Genomic DNA, 26,593 nt, shown 5'->3' on the forward strand with positions numbered 1-26,593 from the left:
AAACAGTCCAAGTAGACAAACAAAACAAAAGAGGTAACCGGATGAAACGGAACGGGAACTCGGAGGAACGAGAAGGTAAGGGGAAGTCTCGGGAGATGAGAACAAAGGTACACGAAGGGTAAGGACTCCATACAAACAACAGGGAAAGACAGCTATTTATAAGGAGATTAATGACAATAGATTGCCTGCACCTGTGCAATTAACTGGAGTGCAATTACTGTGAAGACAGGACCAGACTGGAGGAATTATAGTGCCTATGGTGAAGTGCCTAAGGAGAAGTGAGCTCACTAGTGGACACACAGGAAAACAAAGACTGACAGCGTGACATTACCCCCTCCCCTACGGAGCAGCTTCCAGATGCTCCACCTGAAACCCAGGAAAACCCAACAGATAAAGAAGTAGGAGGGAGGTGGAGCGGCGGCGGACTAGGGGGAGGGACGGAGGGTCAGAAAACATAGTATACAGAGACAGGAGAACCAGGTAGAATGGGACAACAGAGACAGGAGAACCAGGTAGAATGGGGAGACAAAGACAGAACAACCAGGTAAGATGGAAAGATAGAGACAGGAGAAGTGTAACACAAAACAAGGAGTCCAGGAGGGTGGTGGACCGGCGGAGAATCAGGGGGAGGGACGGAGGGCCAAGTCCAAAGAAGGAAACAGACAGAAAAACAAAAGAAAACAAAAACACAAAAACATGGGTCCATAAAGGACATCACGTGATGCCCACCCGGGCGGAACAGAGGACCACCACACCCATGTGGTCAAGGAAGAAGCCCCCCCAGGGCGGAGCAGAAAACCACCACATCCTGGTGGTCGATGCCGGAGTCCCCCAGGGCGGAGCGGAAGACCACCACATCCTAGTGGTCGATGCCGGAGTCCCCCAGGGCGGAGCAGAAGAACACCACGTCCTTTTGGCCAAACCAACGGGAGGACGAAGATAATTGGTGACTTGCATTTGGTCATGAAGATCCCTGGTGACTTGACTCAGTCTTTGAAGATCCCCGGTGACTTGACTCAGTCCTCGAAGATCACCGGTGACTTGACTCAGTCCTTGAAAATCCCCGGTGACTTGACTCAGTCCTTGAGGATCACCAGTGACTTGACTCTGTCCTCGAAAATCACCAGTGACCTGACTCTGTCCTCGAAGATCACCAGTGACTTGACTTGACTGTGAAAGGTCAGCAGTAACTAGCCTTGTCTCTGGAAAGTCCATGGTAGCTAATCCTGACTCTGGAAGGTCAAAGGTGACTAACCCTGACTCAGGAAGGTCAATGGTGACAAACCCTGACTCTGGAGGGTCCACGAGCACCTGACTCGACTCTGAAGGGTCGACCGGAACCTGACTAACCTCTGGAAGGTCAACAGGAACTAGCCCTGACTCTGGATGGTCAACGGTAACTAACCCTGACTCTGGAAGGTCAATGGTGACTAACCCTGACTCTGGAGGGTCCATGAACACCTGACTCGACTCTGGAGGGTCAACCGGAAACTGACACAACACTGGAAAGCCAGTGGGCACCTGACCCGACTCTGGACGGTCAACAGGTATCTGACTTGATTCTGGGGAATCAACTGGAACATGACTTGACTCTGGATGGTCAACAGGAGCCTGACTTGACTCTGGACAGTCAACTGGAATTTGACTCGACCCTGGAAGATCAACAGGAACTAGCCCTGACTCTGGAGGGTCAACGGTAACTAACCCTGACTCAGGAAGGTCGACAGTGACTAACCCTGACTCTGGAGGGTCCATGAACACCTGACTCGACTCTGGAGGGTCAACCGGAAACTGACTCAACTCTGGAAAGTCAACGGGCATCTGACTCGACTCGGGAAGGTCAACAGGAATCCGACTTGATTCAGGAGGATCAACTGGAACCTGACTCGACTCTGGATGGTCAACAGGAGCCTGACTTGACTCTGGACAGTCAACTGGAATTTGACTCGACTCTGGAAGGTCAACAGGAACTAGCCCAGACTCTGGAGGGTCAACAGGAACTAACCCTGATTCAGGAAGGTTGACAGTGACTAACCCTGACTCTGGAGGGTCCATGAACACCTGACTTGACTCTGGAGGGTCAACAGGAATCTGACTCAACTCAGGAAAGCCCACTGTAACTGCCTTCCTCTGCAGTGGCTCCGGGCTGGCGGCCATCTTGTGCAGTGGTGCTGGCTCCGCAGATGGGACATGAACAGTCTTGGGAATCTCTAGGATTTTTGACAGCCTGAAGAAATAATCCAAAAATGTCACTGCTGCCATCTTGGGCGTAGGCGCTGAGCTGGCAGCCATCCTGTACTGTGGCGCTGGACTGGTGGCCACCTTGTGCTGTGGCGCTATGTTAGCGTCCATCTTGCCTCCTGGCGCTGGGTTGGCAGCCATATCGTGCTGTGGCGCTGGATTGGCGGCCATCTTGTTCTTTGGTGCTGAGCTGGCAGCCATCCTGCACGGTGGCGCTGGACTGGTGGCCACTTTGTGCTTTGGTGCTGTGCTGGCCTCCATCTTGCCCCTTGGCGCTGGGTTGGCAGCCATCTTGTGCTGTGGCGCTGGACTGGCGGCCATCTTGTGTGTTGGCACTGAGCTGTCGGCCATCCTGCTCGGTGGCACTGGACTGGTGGCCACTTTGTGCTTTGGCGCTGTGCTGGCTTCCATCTTGCCCCTTGGCGCTGGGTTGGCAGCCATCTTGTGCGTTGGTGCTGAGCTGTCGGCCATCCTGCACTGTGGCGCTGGACTGGTGACCACTTTGTGCTTTGGCGCTGTGTTGGCGGCCATCTTGTCTCGTGGTGCTGGGTTGGCGGCCATGCCGCGCAGCGGCGCTGGGTTGGCGGCCATTTTGTGCAGCAGCACAGGACTGGCAGCCATCTTGCACAGCAGCGCTGACTCAGCCGATTTGCGTCTCCTCTCCCCTCTCTGGACATAATGGGGAAATGGTGGCTCCCAACTGAACCCCGGGTCAATGGGAATCCACAGTGGAGATCGCTGCCGGACCTCCTCTCGACTGCTTGCTCCGGAGCGTCCTCCCCTGGTTCCACGGAAAACAACTTGGCGAGTGCCCTCAAACCCATTTCTCTCCTGCTTGCTGGCTGAGTAGGAAATTGTAGCAGACATACCGCTGGATCTTGGTAGATGGAGTCCTTCTGTGATGATTGTGTATCAGGAATACACGAGGAGAGGGGAAGATCCAATTGCTGGTAATTTATTGCACAAAAAGGTAATACAAAACAAACAGTCCAAGTAGACAAACAAAACAAAAGAGGTAACCGGATGAAACGGAACGGGAACTCGGAGGAACGAGAAGGTAAGGGGAAGTCTCGGGAGACGAGAACAAAGGTACACGAAGGGTAAGGACTCCATACAAACAACAGGGAAAGACAGCTATTTATAAGGAGATTAATGACAATAGATTGCCTGCACCTGTGCAATTAACTGGAGTGCAATTACTGTGAAGACAGGACCAGACTGGAGGAATTATAGTGCCTATGGTGAAGTGCCTAAGGAGAAGTGAGCTCACTAGTGGACACCCAGGAAAACAGAGACTGACAGCGTGACAAAATTATACTTTTGTGGAACTTAGTTTTGGTGTCGTTGGTGATCTTTCGGCTGGGGCTGATTTCCTGTTATTATCAACAAAATGCTTGCCAAGCCCGTCCTGATAATATAGGATGTAACAGACAGTTTGATCACCTTTCTTTGTTTCTCACCCCTAAATATTCACCCCTCATTAACCGTGTGAAGCCATCAGTGAAGACCATCAAAGTGTGGCCAACTGGAGCAGACTCTTTACTTCAGGACAGATTTCAATACACGGCCTCGAGTATGTTTGCTTCTCAGGCTGCCTGTGGCTCTCACACGGACATTAATATCTATACATCCTCTGTACTGGACTTCATCAAAACCACCATTGTACCACCACAAGTACTGCTACAAGCTAAAGTGGCAGGAACACTTTTCCAACTCTGACCCCCGACGCATGTGGCAGGACATACAGATCATCAGTGACTACAAGTCAAGCAACTCTGCTCCAACGATAATGGACGTCTCCTTCCTTAACAAGCTAAATTACTTTAATGCTCGCTTCTTACAGCGACAGCAAGGAGACGGCCACCAAAATCACACCCTCAGACCACCAACCCCTTAAACTCACCTCCACAGATGTCCACACTGCACTGAGCCAAATTAATGCACACAAGGCTGCTGGCCTGGACAACATTCCTGGACATGTGCTTAGGGCATGTGCAGAGCAGCTTGCAGGGGTATTCACAGACATTTTAACCTGTCCCTCATCCAAGCAACTGTGCCATCATGTTTTAAGTCCACATCCATTGTGCCAGTGCCGAAACACTCCTGCCCGATATCCCTGAATGACTTTTGCCCTGTAGCACTCACACCCATCATGAAGTGCTTCGAGCGACTGGTCCTAGCACACCTCAAGGACTGCCTCCAACTCACACTGGACCCACACCAATTTGCCTACCATAGGAATAGAAGCACAGAGGATGCAGTATGCACAGTGCTGCACTGTGTACCCACACACTTGGACAATACCAAGACGTATGTTAGGATGTTGTTTGTTGACTTCAGTTCAGCATTTGACACTGTCAGTCCCTCCAAGCTGACCACAAAACTTGGAGACCTGGAAATTAACACCTCCCTCTGCAACTGGGTTATTGACTTTCTGACCAACAGACCTCAGCATGTTAGGTCAGGCCACACCCACTCCACTACCATCACACTTAACACTGGCGTACCTCAGGGCTGAGTGCTGAGCCCATTCCTTTACTCCCTTTACACCCACAACTGCAACCCTGTGCATGGATCCAACTACATCATTAAGTTTGCAGATGACACCACAGTGATTGGCCTCATTAATGACAACAATGAGACTGCCTACGGGGAAGAGGTACAGCACCTGGCCACATGGTGCGCTGACAATAACCTGCTCCTTAACACCAGTAAGACAAAGGAGCTCATTGTGGACTTCAGGAAGAAAGAAAGCATGCACAACCCCATCCACAACCCCTTGTCTCAGAGGAGCACCAGGACAAGACCACAGGAAACAGATGATTCTTCTGCACAATCTGACTTTGCTGCAGTCTGGAATTGAACTACTGGTTTCGTCTGGTCAGAGGAGAACTGGCCCCCCAAACTGAGCCTGGTTTCTCCCAAGGTTTTTTTCTCCATTCTGTCACCGATGGAGTTTCGGTTCCTTGCCGCTGTCGCCTCTGGCTTGCTTAGTTGGGGACACTTCATCTACGGCGATATCGTTGACTTGATTGCAAATAAATGCACAGACACTATTTAACTGAACAGAGATGACATAACTGAATCCAATGATGAACTGCCTTTAACTATCATTTTTGCATTATTGACACTGTTTTCCTAATGAATGTTGTTCAGTTGCTTTGACGCAATGTATTTTGTTTAAAGCGCTATATAAATAAAGGTGACATTGACATTGACATTGACACATTAACGGGATGATTGCTGAACGTGTCTCCAGGTTCAAGTTCATGGGAACCACCATCTTGGAGGACCTGTCCTGGACAACAAACTGGTCAAGAAGGCTCACCAGCGCCTCTTCTTCCTCAGGACACTGAAGAAGAACCAGCTGTTTTAAGCCATCATGGTGAACTTTTACCGTGTGTGATCGATAGCATCCTGACCAGTTGTATTATAGTCTAGCATGGGAACTGCTCAGTTGCTGACTGCAAGGCACCGCAGAGGGTGGTGAAAACTGTCCAATGCATAACAAGGACACCACTTCCTGCTATTGAGGACATTCAGAGGAAACGCTGTCTATGACTGTTTAACTTCCTGTCCTCTGGGAGGCGCTTCAGGAGCCTACGGACAAGGACCACAAGATTCAGGAACAGCTTTTCCCTACAGTGGTCTCCTTCCTGAACTCTGCCCTCTGACATCCCCCACAATAAACACACTAACTCCTCACCGCTTCTCATTACTACATCTGACTGATTCATTTATTTATTTACAACAAGCTAAAAACAGTAAACTTGTTATTACTTGCACTACTGTCTGTTCATCCAGAAACACTGAGTAATCCATTTGCACACTGAAATATTTTCTATGCACTTTACTGTCCATTGCAATAGTCTAAATGATGTTCATATGTTCATAGTTCTGCCTATAGTTTACACTTTTACATAATCCATCTGTATAGCATGTTCATAGTACACCTATCTGTATATCTATATTTTACCACAATCAATGAGCTGTCACTTTATTTCAGTATGTGCAGCACAGCAAACATAGACTTGTGCAGAAACATTGCTCTGCTGCAGGCATACTGCTCCTGGAACGCACTGCTGGACCGCAAACACATGCAGTGTGAAAGCTCTAATCTGTTAACTTGGTTGAGGGGAAAAACACACACCACTTAAGCACTGCAAACAGAGTATGTGTGAGACAGGCATCAAACTTCACTCCTATATTGAATATGTGTAGATGGCATTAACTGCAACAACATAAATAAATGTTACTGTGTATTCATGTGTTTGTGGCCCTAACTTAACTTCCGGTAGACTTCCAAATAGAATCAGTAAAAACAGGTTAGTCCCTCTAGAATATATTATGTTTGATAAGTAAAATATGTTTTCATTGTAAAGCAGACGGACTTATTGAAAATGCTAAATCATTCTCTGCCAACAGGAGGTGCTTTAAAGCAGGAAAAAAAGAGGTTTCCCCGGTGTCAGCTGAACACAAAGCAGTGCTTAGCTTACAAATGCTGCTTGATCAGGCATATATCTTGCAAGATGACATCAAAAATATTTTAAAGACAGTCTTCCTTCAGAGATTTAGTGATATAAAAACAGCCGTGCCTTATTTTGAATTTTAAATGTGCAGTACATGCTCATGTTTATTCAACAAAGTGTTTTGGAAAATCAATCAGTTTTGATATTGTGGCGGGTCCCCACAATTAAATAAATTTATGGGAAACACATCCCACAACATATCAACCTGAACCCAACTTCATTACTCATCACTTCAAATTTAACTGCATTTGTAGCCAGCGCCACTAGCCAGATGATAAACAAAAAGAGAACGGAAGTTAACTTTGGGCCAGGGGCATGTGCCCGATGACACCATCTATGTAATCATGCATTTCTATAATTACATTACAAACTTCACAATCTGATAATCACACTAAGCCATGTGACATTCTCACAACCATGCATTGATAGAATTTATAAAAAAAGTTACCTGCCACCTGGCCATTAATTGTGGTAGTATTTTGTTAGTTATTTTATGGAAATCTATTTACCTCAATATACCAAGGTGACAGTTTAGACTCTTTAGTCCTTCAGAAAGAAGCTTCACTCCAGAATCCTGCAGGTCACTGTTACTCAGATCCAGCTCTCTCAGAACAGACTTTGAGGATTGTAGAGCTGAAGACAAATTCTCACAAGACTGAGCAGTGAGATTACATATGGAAAATCTGAACAAGAAGAATAGAGTAATTACATGTAGAATACATTTTTTAAAGTGCATGTTTTTTTGTAATGAACTTCCAAAAGAATTATAAAGAATTAATCAAGTATTTAAAACTCAAACCTCAGTGTCTTCAGCTGACAGTTTGGACTCTTCAGTCCTTCAGAAAGAAGCTTCACTCCAGAATCCTGTAGGTCATTGTTACTCAGGTCCAGCTCTCTCAGGACACAGTTTGGGGATTGTAGAGCTGAAGATAGGCTTTCACAGGAATGACCAGTGAGACTACACCCACACAGCCTGTGTAAATAATACAAAAAACAATGATGTTATTGTAAATCTAACAGTTTATAAAGTTTATAATCTGCAGTGTAGTGTAATTAGACTTTTTGATGACACTTTATATTAAGTATACAACACATAACTAATTTAAAAACTACTTTAGTTCATTAGTAGTTTATAAACTCTAGTTAATAGATAAAGAGACAATACACAAATAGTGAGTTTGTCATTCGTTGTCAATGTAATAAGCACAGTGTTACTGTTTAGTTAGCACAAATGTAAAGAATTAGATTTATATAAACTTTCGATTTTTGCTTAATTAATTTTTCTCTAGATTTCTCTGTGAATTTTACTTCTATCTCAAAATATGAAATCCTGAGACTCAGACCTTTCCAATGATATGTTTGTTGCCAAGATTATAAAAAGTTTTGGTTCTAGAAGACCGTAATGCATTATGTTTTATGACACTTGGCCCTGCCCACTAAGGGGTGAGGTGACCGCCATTAGATTTTAAAGTACCATTTCCATGGTAAAGCAATGTCCGATTTCAAAATGGTTTTCACGGGATGGATCTTGGGCTTCTAAGCTTTCAAATGATATATGATTTATGATGATTACTAAAAGATTTTATAGAGAAAAAGACAACAACAAAAAAGAGTGCCAAGCGTCCCACAGGTGGGACAGTGACAGTTATGGGGTTAAAGCAAAATAATATGCAAAAAAAATTAACTTTTGTGAATAAGCAGTGTCCCGTGAGAATAACTCTACCGCTGAATTAACACTTATGTTAATTTAGTCGCAGTATATTTATTCCGTGTCACCAGAACTGCAGCTGATAGAATGTGAACTGTAGCACAATACAACAATATTTCTTCAAAAGCAGATTGTGGAGACATTTTATCATCCACGATCAAAAATCTTAATATTGCACATCCCTACCCTTCGCAGAAATCGCAGGCCGAGGACAGACTGGACCGCAAGCGCACTTTAGTGGTCGGACCTCAAAGGGGCAGGAGCTCAAGACCCCACCCACAAACCGGGTCGGTGTCTTTCTTATTACAGATTCATGGTTCAGGCACACCCCTAATAGTGATTTGGTGAATGTGATTTGCAAACCTCAGTATGTTTAGTCTACAGTATGGACTCTTCACTCCATCATAAATCAGCTTCACTCCTGAATCCTGCAGGTCATTGCTACTTAGGTCCAGCTCTGTCAGATGGGAGTTTAACAGTTGTAGAGCTGAACACACAGTTTCACAGCATGTTTCATTGAGATCACAGCCATCAAATCTAGAAAATAAACCAATGTTCAGTTTAGTCAGTTATTTTCTGATATTTATTGTGTTTTTAATTCCTGCGATAACTTAATATAGCCTTTATTTAAAATCAGAGCAGGAAAATATAGCATTTTGACATATATTATTTTGTGACAGAACAAAATATTTGCTTGAACAGCAATCAAGTTAAAGTTAAATTACTCACAGTGCTTTTCTGCAGCACTTCACAGCTGGGAGGAGTCTCCTGAAGTTTGAATATACAAACCTCTTTGGGTTGAACTCGTCCAGCACCATCTCTGACATCAGCAGTATGTAGATCATTACTGTGCACATTGAAGATGAGAGGTTTCTTCCTGGATGTTCCTCTGAACTGAAGTAGCTCTTTATTTCCTCATAGAGTGAATTATCTTTGAGCTCAAGTAAGCAGTAAAATAGGTTTACTGAAGTTTCATCTGAGATGTAGTTGATGTCTTTTTGTAATTCTTTAATGTGTGCACTTATTTTTCTGATGCTCACATTAGTGTCTTTAGAGTGTGTGATCAGGCCTTTGAGCAGATTTTGACTGGATTTCAGTGAAATTCCCATCAGAAACCGCAGGAACAGGTCCAGATGTCCTCTCTTACTCTGCATTGCTTTTTCAGTGGCCCTCTTTGTTAAGTCATGAAATGTGACATGTCTAAAGAAGAATTGAAGCTTTTGTTTGAGTGTAGTTTGTGAATCTTCAAAGAAAAACTGAAGCTCCTGCATGTTCTTGTTCAGGTAGCAGATGAACACATGCACTGCAGCGAGGAACTCTTGAACACTCAGATGCACAAAGCAGAAGACATTTGTCTCATAAAGTCCATTTTCCTTCTTAAAGATCTCAGCAATCATTCCTGTGAACTCAGTGTCTTTACTCACATCAATACCACATTCTTCCAGATCTTTCTCATAGAACACAATGTTTTCCTTCTGTAGCTGTTTAAATGCTAGCTTAGCTAATTTAAGAATCATTTTTCTATTTGAATGTAAGAGCTTTGTGCGTTGTCTTTGTTCTTTTTCATCGTACTTCCTGTTCTTCATGTTCATCTGTATCAGCAGGAAGTGAATGTACATTTCAGTGAGTGTTGTGCTGATGTTCTCTGCATCGTTGTTGATGAGAATATCTTGAAGTACTGTGGCTGTGATCCAGCAGAACACAGGAATGTGGCACATGATATAGAGACTACGAGACGTCTTAATGTGTGAGATGATTCTGGAGACCAGACTCTCATCTGTTATTCTCTTTCTGAAGTACTCCTCCTTCTGTTGGTCTGTGAATCCTCGCACCTCTGTGAACAAACCCACATACCGAGGAGGGATCTGATTGGCCGCTGCTGGTCGTGATGTCACCCACACAAGAGCTGATGGAAGCAGAGTCCCTTTGACCAGACTTGTAAACAGCACATCTACAGATGCTCTTTCCTCAACAGTGTCCAGTGTTTCGCTTTTAAAGTCCAATGGCAATTGACTCTCATCAAGTCCATCAAATATAAATACAAGCTTACATTCCTCATATAGCTTTGATTTCTCCAGGTCCTTTAATCCAGGATAAAATTTCAGCAGAAACTCATGGAGATTGACCTCTCTGTCTTTAATCTTGTTGATATCTCTGAATGGAAGCAGGAACATACAGTCTATATCCTGATTGGTGTTTCCTTCTGCCCAGTCCAGGATGAATTTTTGCACAGAGACAGTTTTTCCGATGCCAGCGACTCCCTTGGTCAGCACAATCTTCTCCTCATCGATTTTCCTTAGTTCAATAAATATATCATTGCATTGAATTGGTTTATCCTGTGTTTTTCTCTTCTTGAAAGCATCATCAATCTTATGAATCTCATGTTCCTGATTGACATCTTTCATATCTCCCTCTGTGATAAACACTTTTGTGTAAACAGCCTTGAGATCCGTGTTATTTTCTTGGTTGCCCTCAAAAATATATTTTGCTTTCTTCTTCTTCTTGTTTTTGTGAGTTCTCAAGAAGTTTTGCAGCTCTATGATTAAAAACAATTAAATACGATTGACAAAAAAAGCATTAAACAAAATGTATACATACTTTTTCCTACCAACATGATCGTTATAAATAACTGTTGCAGACAGATTAAATTTATACTGCACAGACTACCCCTAACAACTTGATTTTGAATTTTACAACTTCTGAATATGTTTATGTTCTTGCCAGATGACTTGTTGGATTTATTCAGACCATGGTGACCAATGTTAACAAAAGCAGATGAATGCTGGAGTTATATTTTCTCGTTTCCATTTACAGACAGTGATTGTTATTTACTTCAGATCTGACCTGAGTTAGCTCCAAAACGGACAGATGTGTTCGTATTGCCATCAGCCTGAGCCGTGAGAGAAACACTTGCTGAGAAACATGAATCACACAATCACATCAGCAAGAGGAAAGTTAGTCAAACCGTCAGACTGGTAAACAATCAATCACATTACAGTCAGTGATTGAAACATTACCTTTCTTGTGTTTGTTCTCTAACTGTTCAGCCAGTTCATTCTGATTCATCTTCCTCAGGGTGTCAACCATGATCTTCACAGCTTCTTCTGGTCCAAAACACGCCACTATCTTATCCACTGTTTTTAACCTATTTGCATTCTTAATTTCAGACTTTGATATACCCTCATGATCTTTCTCTAAGTGCCACTGAAACTCCTCCAGTTCATCTTCTACCAGTTCCTTCAGTGATTCCATGAGCAGATCTTTAAAAGACGCCATCGTCCTTCACCAATTAACAGCTGCAGAACAAGAAGATCTGAAATATTGTGATATAAGTGCAAATGTTATTAGGATTATAAAGCTGTGAGCAGAGGCAAATTGAACATTATTAAATGATTTATTTTTGTTAGCAAAAAAATAGAAATGTATATGATACCGTAAGTGTAGAATAAATGTAGTACATGACACTTTTAAATCTATATGTCAGTAACTTATGAAGTAATATTTGCCAACCATAAATGATAATGTAGTTATTTCTTGTTTCTCCAGTTAACTGTGTCTGACAGAAAAGTTTAAAATTGTGCATTTTTAGGACTCTGGATGGGGGTGTTATCTTCAGAACTTAAACTTGTTAAACCAGAATTTGCCTTATAACAAGTCGAACTGGCCATAAAGTTTAATCAGGATACAAACAAATATACCACACACATTAAGTATGGGCAAGACAACACTTGGTTTGTTTAATAAAATATGTATTAACTAGTACTGATTAACTCTTTCCCCGTAAACACAGAATGTTCCTGGAGGTGTTCATACACTGAGGGTGCTGTTACCCAGTGAAATGTTGATCCAGGAAGTGGTAAAGGACTGTGTAAGCTTTGAATATGCTGATGGAAGCCATCTACTGTATCATTGTACTGAAAATGATCTAAATGTAGTGCTTGATTAAAAGGCGATGTTCTCATCCTGTTGCTCAATATGTTTAATTTTTTTTTTTTTAAATCTACCCACATTGAAGTGTTGATTAAAAAAAAAAAAGAATGCTTGAAGATGGAATAAAACTTCAAAAATGCTTACAGGGAAAGAGTTAAGAAATTAACTTACCACACTTTTTTCCCCTGAAATTAATCATGAGTAAGATTAAATCTACCTAATATTAAAGTTTTTAAATATACTTTTTTATTGCAATAATTTCACAATTTTCAAATTGATGTAGAAACAATATTAAGACAATATAAAGTATATTCTTCAAATGTTTGTTTAAACGCAAATTTCTTTATGACTGAAGTTAAGTAGCACTGATATCAATACTACTGATGTCTCTATGATTTTTTCCCCTAATATTGAACCATTCGCTAGAGCCATTCAACTTTATAATATAATTGAGAGCTATCAATCCGAACATTTATTAAACTTTAAAGAATGACAACTTTTAAACCCCATTTTAATATACGTCATATTTACCTGTACTCTTCACCAAGTAGGAAATGAAAAATACATTTAATTAAGTTATCAAACACTAAATTCTATATTAAATATAGATGAATCTTTAAAGCTACAGAAGTTATTGATTTCCTCTTCTTTCTTTTGTTCTTTGATGAACAGATATAACAGCTGCTGGTTATTATGTTATTTTGGCTGCTTTAAATCCCCTTATGCACCAATCTTGATATTACTATTTGCGCCATAAATACACAGGTCTATAATTCTATAGGTAGACGATTTTAAGGCCAAATCATCTAGTGTGTGCGTTCAGAAGATTATAAGGCTGAAAATCATTTGAACTATCTTCATGTCCATCGTCTCCCATGGTTTTAAAATCATTTAAGATTTGAAAATCGTCTATGTATTATATATTTTATTACTAGTGCTGTCAAATTCAATGTTAACGTATGCAATTATTAAATTTTTCCAGTTTAACATGTTAAAAGTATTTTACACAACACAATTAACGCAGGGGCAGAGGTAGAGTTGGCCACCCCACTCCTAACTGCTTCTTCTTGCTCTTTTTTCTTGAGAAGAATTGCATTTATTTTGACGCCGAATGTCTTAAGACCTCATCTAAAGGTAGACGTGCACTCCAACTTCATGAAGTTATTATAAAAGCAATTAAAGCTGCCTTAAACTGTACATGCATGTACGTATTTGTTACATATGAGTCACATTTTGGAACATGTCTCTAAAATGCAATGGTTTTTTAAAACTCCCTGATCTAACTCGCCCAATTTAACTCATCAGCTCCTTAGTAGAGACTTTAAACCTGAAGTGGGTCAGAAAAGATAAAGAGTTGTGAGAAAATATGATGCCTGTCAGATCCGCTTCATGTTCAGCGGTAACAGATCTTAATTTCCCAATATCAGAGTGGTTTTAAGAGGAGGCAGAGTATAATGGATTCTGTGGTTATTCTGGAGGCTGTGAGAAAGTGTTTAAGTCTTTTAGTAGAGGTAGTAGTAGAGTTGTCTATTTTATTAAGAATTGGTTTTCTTTCTGTTACTTTTGAAAGATGAGCGGTAAGCAGCCCCACCTTAATTTTTCTCTCCATCTTAACACTTTTCATGAATGACTACACTATTTTTAATTGTCATTTGTTACCCTGGAGCAAAAAAGCACTCTTATGTCTCTGGGGTATATTTGTAGCAATTGCGAACAATACATTGTATGAGTCAAAATGATATATTTTCTTTTATGCCAAAAATCATTAGAAAATTAAGTAAAGATCATGTTCCATGAAGATATTTTGAAATTCCTACTGTAAACATATCAAAACTTAATTTTTGATTAGTAATATAGTGTTCCTGTAGCTCAAGTGTTCGAGCATTGCGTTATCAAGCGCAAGGTTGTGGGTTCGATTCCCCGGGATCACATGATAGGTGAAAATTGATAGCCTGAATGCACTGTAAGTTGCTTTGGATAAAAGCGTCTGCTAAATGCATAAATTTAATTTTAATTTGAATTTAATATGCATTGCTTAGAACTTCATTTGGACAACTTTAAAGGTGATTTTCTGAATATTTAGATTTTTTTTGCACCCTCAGACTCCAGATTTTCATAACTATCATAACGAAACATACATCAATGGAAAGCTTATTTACTTAGCTTTCAGATGATGTATAAATCTCAATTTTGAGATTATGACTAGTTTTGTGGTCCAGGTCACATTTCATCTGTATATTAACACAGGTGAGATTTAGTCAGTTAAAGCCTGTATATAAATGTTATAATTTAAAAGTAAAGCCTCGCTGTTCTTTCAGGGGCCTCTTTCCCCATCTTACCCTACTAGTTATTTGAATTGTGTGAACCTCTAATGGTCAAATGAGTAATTGTATCTGTGTGATTCATGCAGCTGCATTTCTTAATTTACTTAAAACGTTTTTAGACCTGTGCTGATGGGTTAACCTTTAAATGTTTGAATGTTTCGTCAATCATGAGTACATATTCAGGTCTTTACAAACCACGTACCTAACACGAATGGTTTGTTAACTGCTGCAATAGTGTAATAATACCACACGGATACATTGTTTTTGTTCAAATCAAAGCATAAATAAATGTAGTGTGTGGTGCGGCTGACACAGGACAACATATGCTGTTTGCATTCAGTGGATATTTTCTTAAATGGCACTAGGGTGATGCGGAGGAGACAAATTGTTGAATAAAGTCGTTATTTTTGTTTTCTTTGTGTACAAAAAGTATTCTTGTATCTTTGTAAAATTATGGTGGAGACCCTGATGTCACATAAATTATTTTTACAATCTCCTTGCTACAGTTCTGAACCTTGATCGTATCATGAACACTGCTGTCTATGGAGGGTCAGAGAGATCTCTGAATGACATGAAGGTGAGTAATAAATTACAATTATCATTTTGGGGTGGAGCAGCCCTTTAAAAATCATAGACTCACTATTAAACAGTAAAATAAGAAACAGGTTTTACAGCATTTGACAACAATCAGACTGACCCGCTTTCTGTGATTCACTTAGACACTGTCGGGTTTGTTGGAACTACCAATTTAGAAATGAGATTTCCCACTTACAATATTCACAATCGTTTGTCACTGGGTAAATGGGATAATGAACCAGGTAAATTAAAGATTGATTTGGGTGACCTCCTTGTAGAAGGGATTCAAAAAGAAGCTGGAGCAAGAAAGTCAAACAACAAAAGAAGAAAGACAAATGTCGAAAAAAAACAGAAAAGATTAACTGATGGAGCAGCAGGAAATTGTTAATAAATAAATAATTGTGTGTTAAGAATTGGAAAATAATTATAAAAGTAAATAATTGAATATGTGCATTATATTTCATATTGACAATGATGTCATTTCCAGCCAGGACCGTTAGTTTTTTTTGTGATGCAATATTGAAGCGAAACAGTTTTTTGACCGTGTAACATTTTTCCAGTTAATTTTGTTATTAAACTTTACCTAAAGAAAGTTTCTGGACTACGGAATGTTATTCAAGTTCAAATCACGCTTATACATGAGGAAGAAGCAAGAAGTATAAAAATTTGACGGATTGCTATCACAAAGAAAGTCAAAAAACTCGCAGTGAAAATGGAAAACTAAAGTGAAATTGTGCGGAAGGTGCGCACTTGAATCGACGGTAAAGACATCATCAAGGAATCAACGTCGGTGTTTGAACACTGAAATGTTTAAAGATTGTGGAGTATGAATAGTGGACAGTGCTTTATTCTCCAGTGGATTTAAAACTGCGTCACAGAGAAGAACGTCGCTACTTGTTAAAGTTCGGTTCTTTGATTGAGGTAACGGACTTTAAATCAGCTATAAAAAAGGCAATGCATGTTTGAAGAAACTGAAATGTATACGATTGATACAGAAAGGTGTTTTGCATACTTTTAATCGTCTGCAAGCAGTTTGTGCATTGATGGAATTAAGATGGCTGAAGAGGGAGAGGACGTTGCACTTTCTGAACACAAGAGGGCGCCTAAACCTACTGAAAGAGCGTTGGAAGAGCAGCTTCACCGACGCATTGGACTAAGAAGGGCGAAATTATCTGCTCTTACCAGTAAAAGCAAAGCCATTGAAAAGTTGATGATTGATGAAGAAAATCTGCAGAATGTACAAGAGTTGATGCAACTTGACTTTGCACAATTGCTAAATGAATTTACTGAGATAAATTTGCAAGTTCAAGATCTTTTGCCTGAAGATGAAAAGATTGCAGATCAACAAAAATTGGTTTCAGCCTAAATTGGACTCCCTGAGAGATTTTGAAAAGAAAACAGAAAACTGGATAGCTGCTGTTGGTGATAAAAAAGGCCAAAAAGACAATGTTGATATGGAGGATGATGTTAGTCCTCACGACAGTGCCTCACAGGTATCTGCAAACAAGAGTGAATCTAAAAAACATGATTCAGATGTTGGAAGTGGATCAGTTTCCTCCTCAGTATCATCAGCTTGCGCACGAGTTGAATCAAAACGTGCAGCTCTGCTAGCAAGGGCAGCATCCCTTAAGAAGAAACAACAACTTGAAATTGAAAAAATGCAGCTCAGAGCAAAAATGTAGGAATTTGAAATAGAAACAGCTCTGAGTGGCCTCAGATCAAGTCTGATGATGGTAAAGCTTTGAGTGCATATGCTCTGTTCCTGATTGGTTGTCGGAATACAATGGAAGATGGAGAGTTCATGGAGGAAATGGACAATCCTAGCAATATGAGAGTTATACTTTCAAAACTACCATTCAAGATGAAAGAAAGGTGGCGATCAGAAGCTTACGACATCAAAGAGAGACAAGGAGTCAGAGCAAGATTCACTCATTTAGTTGACTTCATTGATCGTCAAGCTAAAGTGGCCATGGACCCTCTCTTTGGTGACATACTGGACCATCGCAATGTTGTAATAGCAAAGGGGAATCAGAAAGAAAAGTATCCTACTAAAAAAGGAGTAATAAAGAGCAGCTTTGCAACCAACATTTGCAAGGAGGAAAGGATGCCTCAAATTGTGTCCAGGAAACAAGTCAGTCCCCCGAAGAGCCTCAACGCCTTTGAAAAACCATGTATGTTTTGCACCAAGGATCACGCTCTAGAGTCATGTAGTGAAATAAAAGAGCAGCCACATAATGTACGTGTGGATTTCCTGAAGTCTAAAGGCTTATGTTTTGGATGCTTAACACAAGGCCATCTTAGCAAGACTTGCAAAAAGAGAATGGAATGTAAAGAATGTTCTCAAAAACACCCAGACATTCTACACATTAAAGATAACCAAAAAGGTATAAAAGATGTTTAAACACAAGAACAGAAGATCTCATGTGCCCAAGTCTCCCTTAACCACCAATCAAGTGAGAACACAGAGTGTGGAGGAGATAACTGTGTGCTTTCAATAGTGCCAGTAAAAGTCAAGTCGAAGAAGAGTGACAGATATGTAGAAACATATGCTTTCTTGGATGCAGGAAGCACAGCTACATTTTGTACTGGTGAACTGCAAAGGAAACTGAACCTGAAAGGGAAGCCAACTCAAATTCTACTGAGCACTATGTGTCAAAATAAAACAGGTGAGCAGAAGTTAGTAAACAGTTTCATTCTCACAGACTTGGAAGTGTGTGCACTGGAAGACACAAAATATTACGAGTTACCTAAAGTCTTCACACACAGCAGTATCCCTGTTCAAAGCGAGAACATTCCCAAACAAGAACACATAAAAAAAATGGCCATACTTAAGCGAAGTAAGCATACCTAATATTGATGCAAATGTAGACCTTCTGATTGGAGCCAACAATGCAAAAGCGATGGAGCCATGGTACATCATAAACAGTCAACAGGGTGGACCTTATGCTGTGAAAACGGCACTGGGTTGGGTGGTGAATGGACCCATCAAGAAAGAAAGAAACACTGCAGAAAAGTCCAAACTGCCACATCATACAGTTAATCGTCTCTCAGTGGTGGAGATAGAGAAATTGTTGATTCAACAGTACAACACAGATTTCCCAGAGCGACACTATGAGGAGAAAGAGGAAATGTCAATGGAGGACAAACAGTTCATGCAGTCAGTGCAGGAAAAGACTAAGTTTGAGAATGGGCATTACTGTGTAAGACTACCCCTGAGAAATGAAGCAATCAAAATGCCAAATAATCGATGTGTTGCTGAACTGCGAGCTGCTAACATGAAAAGAAAGCTTCAAAAGAACTCAAGTTTGCTTGAAGATTACTGTAGCTTCATGAAAAGTATAATAGACAAAGGATATGCAGTTAAAGTTCCCCCCGAACAGCTTGTTTGCAATGACAACAGAGTCTGGTACATACCACACCACGGGGTGTACCACCCAAAGAAAAAGAAAATAAGAGTGGTTTTTGATTGTACTGCTTCATTTCAAGGCATGTCCTTGAACAGCCAATTGCTACAAGGTCCGAACCTCACAAACACACTCATTGGTGTCCTTACCAGATTTAGGGAAGAACCAATAGCCATGATGGCAGATGTGGAGTCGATGTTCTATCAGGTGAGGGTTCCTGAGGATGCAGATCTGCTTCGTTTTCTTTGGTGGCCAGAGGGCAATTTGAATGCACCTATAGAAGAATTTAGGATGATGGTGCACCTATTCGGAGCCACGTCGTCACCTAGCTGCGCCTCTTATGCACTGAAAAGGACTGCTGAGGACAGAAAAGAAGTAGCATCTCCGAAGGCTGTTGAGACAGTTATACACAATTTTTATGTGGATGACTGCCTGAAATCTGTGTCTACAGAACAAGAAGCTATTGACTTAGCAAGTGATGTTCGGAAGTTGTGCGCTGAAGGAGGTTTCTGCCTAACCAAGTGGGTAAGCAATAGTAGGAAAGTACTATTGTCTATTCCAGAAGAACAAAGGGCCAGTGGAATAAAGGACCTTGACTTAGATCAGGATTTTCTGCCTATCGAGAGAGCACTTGGCATCCAGTGGTGTACAGAAAATGACGCTTTCACATATAAGATCAAGGTACAAGAGAAGCCATTCAGTAGGAGAGGTATTCTCTCGGTTGTTAACTCAACTTATGACCCTCTTGGGTTTCTGGTGCCACTCATCTTACCAGTCAAGCTTCTTCTGAGGGATATGTGCAAACAAGGATATGGATGGGACGAAGAGATTGAGGGTAAACGAGCTGATCAATGGGTCAAATGGCTTGAAGATTTAAATCACCTCTCAGACTTTCGGATCAAAAGGTGTGTAAAACCAGAAAAGTTTGGTAACACAACAGAAGTGCAACTGCATCATTTCTCTGATGCAAGTGAGAGTGCGTATGGCACAGCAACTTATCTGGTACTTACAAATGAACAAAATCAGAAACATTGTTCCTTGTTGATAGGAAAGTCAAGAGTTAGCCATCTCAAACAAATCACAATCCCTAGACTTGAGCTGACAGCAGCAACCATAGCCGTCAAAGTAGACAAAATACTAAGACAAGAGCTTCAAATTCCACTACAGCAGTCGGTTTTTTGGACAGATAGCACTACAGTGCTCAGCTACATTGGCAATGATAGTGCACGCTTCAAAACATTTGTAGCAAACAGGATCTCACTCATACGGGATGCTACTACTTCATTACAATGGAGGTTTGTCAAATCAGCACATAATCCTGTAGATCAAGCTACTAGAGGTCTTAAAGCAAAGGACTTTGTGCAAAAAGAAAGATGGTTTAAAGGGCCCAAATTTTTGTGGAAACCAGAAGAAGAATGGCCACAAAGCCGAGATCAAATTAATCAAGGAACACAACAAGACCCTGAAATCAAAGGTGAAATCAAAGTCAATGTTCTTAACATTAAAGAAGGCAAGGACATTGTAAGCAAGCTAACTGATTTCTACTGAAGCTGGTTTCGTCTGAAAAAGGCAGTGGCATGGATGATAAGACTAAAAGAAACACTTTTACAATTATGTAAAGTAAGGAGACAATTTCAAGAGTCCATTGCACAATCAGAGAAAGACCCAGAAAAACAAGCATATCTTCTACAGGAGCAAATGCAAAAATACAGATCAACAATGGAGAAAAGGTCATTGAGCCTGGAAAACCTGAACCAAGCAGAAATTCAGCTCATTCAATTCAGTCAAAAACAACATTTTCAGGATGAAATTGAGGCTCTGAGAAAGAATATTCCTGTTAAGAAACGAAGTAAGTTGTTCAAGCTTGACCCTGTACTTCAGGATGGGATACTAAGAGTGGGAGGTAGGCTCAACTTATCCACAAATGTGCAATTTGTCGCAGACTCAATGGAAGAGTTGGTGAGCAAAAAATGGCAAGCTTGCCAGAAGACCGCTTGCTACCTAATAAACCCCCTTTCACGAACGTGGGCGTAGATTACTTTGGACCCTTCGACATAAAACGGGGTCGGAGTACAGTAAAAAGGTATGGAGTGTTGTTCACTTGCCTAACAATCAGAGCAGTACACATTGAGATAGCGGATAGTTTGAACACTGATTCATGCATAAACGCTATGAGACGTTTTATAAGTAGAAGAGGACAGGTGTCAGTCATGCGCTCAGACAATGGAACACATTTTGTCGGCGCAGAAAGAGAATTGCGAGAAGCACTGAGGAACCTGGACCATAACAAAATTGAAAACACCATGCTACAGAAGGGGATTAAATGGATCTTCAACAGTCCAGCTGCTTTTCATCAAGGTGGGGTTTGGGAGCGTCAAATCCATACTGTAAGAAAGATACTCAACGCTCTCTTAAAGGAACAGACTATTAATGATGACAGTCTTCATACCATCATGTGCGAGGTGGAAAGCATTATCAACAACAGACCGATAACTAGTACCTCAGAAGATCCAAATGACCTTGAGCCTCTGACACCTAACCACTTACTGTTGCTGAAAACTCAACCCAGCTTACCACCAGGTGTCTTTAATAAGGAGGATCCAATACCTTGCTGATTTGTTCTGGAGCAGATGGACTCATGAGTACCTGCCCATTCTACAAGAACGCAGTAAATGGTCAAAATTAAAAAGGAACTTTGAAACTGGTGATGTGGTTCTAATTGTGGACAGTTCTTCCCCTCGCAATTCATGGATAATGGGAAGAGTAATTCAAACCATACCAGACTCCAGTGGAACTGTACGCCGTGTAAAGCTAAAGACAAAACAAATGTACTGGAGAGACCTGTAAATAAGTTGTGCTTAATTCAAGAAGCAATTTAAGCATGAGGACTAACAAGGAACTATCAAGAGTAAAGATAACTAAAGAAACATGTGGAAGAACTAAGTAGCTATTTCTTATGCATAAATGTCCAAGTATAAGGGCTCTTAGTATTAATGTCTATAATAATTGTTTGTTCTCCTGCCCAACCAATTAGGGGCCGGATGTGTAAGAGCCATATGTTATTCATTTTATTTGTTTTTTATATAGATGTGGAATAAATAAATAATTGTGTGTTAAGAATTGGAAAATAATTATAAAAGTAAATAATTGAATATGTGCATTATATTTCATATTGACAATGATGTCATTTCCGGCCAGGACCGTTAGTTTTTTTTGTGATGCAATATTGAAGCAAAACAGTTTTTTGACCGTGTAACATTTTTCCAGTTAATTTTGTTATTAAACTTTACCTAAAGAAAGTTTCTGGACTACGGAATGTTATTCGAGTTCAAATCACGCTTATACATGAGGAAGAAGCAAGAAGGATAAAAATTTGACGGATTGCTATCACAAAAATGATGAAGATGCTGAAAGAAGTGATTGAATTGGTTAACTTTAATTTGGAGTTGCAGTCTCTTGCTAATTATATCAAAGCTTTGAGATTGCAAACTTCTGTTGCAAAACCAGAAAAGCCTTAAAAGCTAACAGTGAGATGTACAATTTGTTAGATGGGACACTTAAAAGGCAGTAATAAGGAATGCATGATGTTAAAATTTGCTCAACAGTTAAACCAGTCACGTATTCCTGCTTTTTTGCTAGCTGAATGATGATTGTGCGAGGAAGTGCATTTTGCAGCTATGTTGCAGTATGGACTTTCTTTCTAAATGCTGTATTGTGATATGTTTTATCCTATCATAAAAGAAATGAGGCTATGCAGTTTAGAAATAGTTATTTTTACTTAGCTTGTAACGGTTTAATATTAAAGCTAGAGATAGATTAATTTGCTTTAATGAAAGAAAATAAAGCAGCAATTACTTAATATGAACATCTGCTGATGAGGGGATGCTACAAAAGAAAATGTCACACTTCCTGTATCCATAGAAACGTGTGTATGCGTGTGACTGTGAGTGTGAGTGTTTTTTCACCGAAAAAGGCATCTGGAAAAAAGGATGTTGTTTTTGAGACTATATAATGTTATGGTTTGAACACATCCCTCACCGCTTCCCTGGGTGAAGACTTACGCTATTTACTTTTTGTTATTATTTGCTTATGAGTTATTGTTTAAATAAAGCGAAACCATTTCAAATGGTGATGCGTTCAAAATCTTTTAAACAAGTCTCTGAGTAATTTATTATGAGTAAATCTGTACTACCTCAGAGAGAACAACAAAGATAAGAGCGATGGTTTATGTTGCTTTTGCTCTTGGAAAACAAAGATGTGCATAGAGGTTTTATGTATATTTCTTCAGCCAGGATAACAACTCACTTGAGCATCTGTTTGATTATGGAATAAAAATGTTAAAATAAAATTCAAGGCACAGTATTAAAGTCTCAGAAGCACAAAATGAACAATGACCATCATAAGATGACAGTACATGAAAACAGCTAAAGATGAAACACTCACCTCAAATAATATTTGTAGGTCTTTCTATTTCCTCCTCTGAAACCATTGTGTTGAACAGCAGCTCTGAAATGTCTTTTTGCTCCTGTAACAGCTCATTTTTGTCTTTGGGTCACTATATTTCTCACAGATTTCAGCTCGTCATAAATCAGATACAGATAAAGTAGCACAGAAGATTACATTCATGTGAGAGAGACTAAAAAGCAGACCCGAAACAAGAATAGGCAGGGTAAAAGACTGAAAAGCAGAAGTAAGTGTAGAAAAAGAGGAAGTCAAACAAAAAGAAAGTAAAAGATGAAAACAGAAGTTAATCAAAGATTATTATTTCAAAATGCAATTTTGGAAAATTGATCAGAAATACAGTTTACATTGATATTTTGATATCCACAAAGGATGAGTAAGAGCACTTGAAAATGCAGTTTGTTTTGGTGGTCTGTTTTAGACATTCTGCTGGCGGTGGGTAGCTTTGCATAAAATTAAAGAATTAAAGAGAGAGCACCCAGATGGGAGAAGGGATTGCAAAGAGGCAAACTCACAGTAATATCTGACAGAGATCATGATATAATATAACAGTTCCCCAATTTGTTTATATAATAGACAACATAAAGGCTCTCTAATTCCCCTTCTCTTAACATTAAATTAGCATTTTTCTCATTCCACTTAAGATCAGCACATTCAACAATTCTATTCATCAAGGCACTTTCGAGCATCCTTTACCAAGTTGTGAACCAAGGCAAAAATCATTCTGTGTAGTCGCTACTTCTAGGGTTGCCACCCATCCCTTAAAATACGGAATCGTCCCGTATTTGAGAATAAAATAGCGCGTCCGTTTTGAATCAATGCGGGACGGGGTTTGTCCCATATTATCGGAGTTGTCTTCAATGCAGCATCTCATGCAAATCATCCCATCGGCATTCTGTGAAGACTCGTCCTATTCTGCCCCTGATTGGGTAATACCCGCTGCCATCGTTGGATTGATTGGTTTGTTTCAGGTTCACGGCCAATCAGAGTCGGAGGAAGGCGGGTCTCTTGGCAGAGAGTTGATTTCAAAGAATAGCGGAGGCGAGTAACCCCAGAGTGCAGTCTGGACGATGGGGTGGGGCGACACTTTTCCCCGCCTTTGACATTTTGCTCCGAGCCAGCAGGGGGCAGTTTGCGTAGAAATAAACAGAATGGTGCCAACTGCAGCAGCAGAGTAATAACGCTATTCCACGTTGATTGCATGAGGTGAGTAAAAGTGGCTGTGTAAATATCTTATAATATTAAATGTGATGTGATATTTATCCATTGTACGTTCAATTTGAATAATTATTGTTAATAATTGTTATAAATTGCTCATTTTATTGTTCTTTGTGGATTGTAACAGTACACTCTGTACATGGCTTTAGTTCTTAGGTTTGATTTTACAGAGGTATGCCATTACATTTGTCAAGTTATTTGAACAGACATGCATGATTATTGTGTGTATATTATTATTTTTCAGGATGACATGATCAGGAGGTGGTGGTGTTCTGTTCTCCTCCTGGACAGCTTCACTCCGCAAATGTATGTAGCTGTTTGAATGTTGCTACATGAAACATTACTCTGTACTATATCTAGCAATATACCTAGCTCTTGACATTTGTTCTTTTAGAGCTCAACCACTGAGGGGAGGAACTTCACCATTCAAAAGACAATGTCTTCAGGCAGAGTCCAGCAAAGCAGGTTATTTGTGCACATACATTTATTAAGAACTAATCATTACATGTGTGTACATGCAGAGGTATTTTATTTATTACAGCTACATAGTTGTTCAGATATGAAATTGGGATTATGTACAAGTACTATATTGGTCAACATCGTGTATTATTTTATATATAGCTATCAGTTAACATTTCATCTTAATTCATTTTCAGACAGCAGCGAGTGTTTTAAATAACTTCTGTTTGCGATCTAATGTGGATTTTGTTCACCATATAAGACAGAAATATTTATATTCAATGTAAAAGATCTTCATGTGGATCATGCATACAAATATATACAAATATCTCACTGGATTATTACAATTAATGGCAAAATGAATGTGTGGAAATGTAAACTAATATATCCTACTGACACACTACAGCAAAAGATATAAATAATTGGCTTAAAACAATTTTTTTCAATGTGAAAATACTAACATGCCTAATACTTCTGCACAGTACTGTATATATTAACATTTTATTAGTGGTATTATAAAAGAATGAGTATGCAGTTGTGACAACAATCTATAGAGTTTGTTTAAAGCAAGGTTGTCTGTAGTCAGTGTTTATATAATGTTTAATAACTTTTATATACTTGTATAAATAAACCTATGTATGTTTTCGAATCAACAGCTTCCCCTGGAAATCCTCAGTGAAGTTATTTTGTCAGTGGGTGACTCTGCATATTTGACACTTTCTCTGGTTTGCAGATGGTTTAGGGATGTGGTCACTCAAGAAGTTTTCCGGAAAGCGGCACACTTTGCCTGGCTAGACAGTAAGATTTCCCCCTGTTTAATGCTCATTCTCCAATTGAACTTTGTAGTATGAGGCTGTTAAACTTTTATTATTATTATTATTATTATCTTTCCTGTATTTTGTCTTTACACTATAAGTTGTGGCCAGCTGGAAGAATTGTCCTCCTGTCTACCAGAACGAGTTCAGACAGATGTACAACCCAAATTCCGGAAAAGTTGGGACGTTTTTTAAATTTTAATAAAATGAAAACTAAAGGAATTTCAAATCACATGAGCCAATATTTTATTCACAATAGAACATAGATAACGTAGCAAATGTTTAATTTTACACTTTTATCCACTTAATTAGCTCATTTAAAATTTAATGCCTGCTACAGGTCTCAAAAAAGTTGGCACGGGGGCAACAAATGGCTAAAAAAGCAAGCAGTTTTGAAAAGATTCAGCTGGGAGAACATCTAGTGATTAATTAAGTTAATTGATATCAGGTCTGTAACATGATTAGCTATAAAAGCTTTGTCTTAGAGAAGCAGAGTCTCTCAGAAGTAAAGATGGGCAGAGGCTCTCCAATCTGTGAAAGACTGCGTAAAAAATTTGTGGAAAACTTTAAAAACAATGTTCCTCAACGTCAAATTGCAAAGGCTTTGCAAATCTCATCATCTACAGTGCATAACATCATCAAAAGATTCAGAGAAACTGGAGAAATCTCTGTGCGTAAGGGACAAGGCCGGAGACCTTTATTGGATGCCCGTGGTCTTCGGGCTCTCAGACGACACTGCATCACTCATCGGCATGATTGTGTCAATGACATTACTAAATGGGCCCAGGAATACTTTCAGAAACCACTGTCGGTAAACACAATCCGCCGTGCCATCAGCAGATGCCAACTAAAGCTCTATCATGCAAAAAGGAAGCCATATGTGAACATGGTCCAGAAGCGCCGTCGTGTCCTGTGGGCCAAGGCTCAT

The 26,593-nt window shown here is 40.0% G+C and overlaps 1 protein-coding gene and 1 long non-coding RNA gene across 4 annotated transcripts in view; one reads left to right on the forward strand and one right to left on the reverse strand.

Annotated features, from left to right (window-relative positions):
- LOC132106017 (NACHT, LRR and PYD domains-containing protein 12-like) overlaps positions 1–11,770 on the reverse strand; it is a 53,565-nt gene extending 41,795 nt beyond the window's left edge. The window contains exons 1-6 of one of the 3 annotated variants that reach the window (XM_059511605.1): positions 11,496–11,770; positions 11,323–11,391; positions 9,268–11,014; positions 8,842–9,015; positions 7,570–7,743; positions 7,280–7,453 (exon numbers count right to left, since the gene is read on the reverse strand). In XM_059511605.1, the coding sequence (XP_059367588.1) occupies positions 7,280–7,453; positions 7,570–7,743; positions 8,842–9,015; positions 9,268–11,014; positions 11,323–11,391; positions 11,496–11,754 (2,597 nt within the window). In that variant the 5' untranslated portion in view covers positions 11,755–11,770. Of the gene's footprint in view, positions 1–7,279; positions 7,454–7,569; positions 7,744–8,841; positions 9,016–9,207; positions 11,015–11,322; positions 11,392–11,495 lie in introns of all 3 variants that reach the window. The other 2 variants (XM_059511604.1, XM_059511606.1) reach the window with 2 other exon arrangements.
- Positions 11,771–24,344: 12,574 nt separating this feature from the next.
- LOC132106185 (uncharacterized) lies at positions 24,345–25,829 on the forward strand. The gene is made up of 5 exons (XR_009424056.1): positions 24,345–24,379; positions 24,636–24,697; positions 24,786–24,856; positions 25,507–25,648; positions 25,767–25,829. It is a non-coding gene; the product is annotated as an uncharacterized LOC132106185 (long non-coding RNA).
- The last annotated feature ends 764 nt before the right edge of the window (positions 25,830–26,593 follow it).

Source organism: Carassius carassius, chromosome 26, assembly GCF_963082965.1.
Source record: "Carassius carassius chromosome 26, fCarCar2.1, whole genome shotgun sequence".
In the NCBI taxonomy this organism is placed as follows: Eukaryota; Metazoa; Chordata; class Actinopteri; order Cypriniformes; family Cyprinidae; genus Carassius; species Carassius carassius.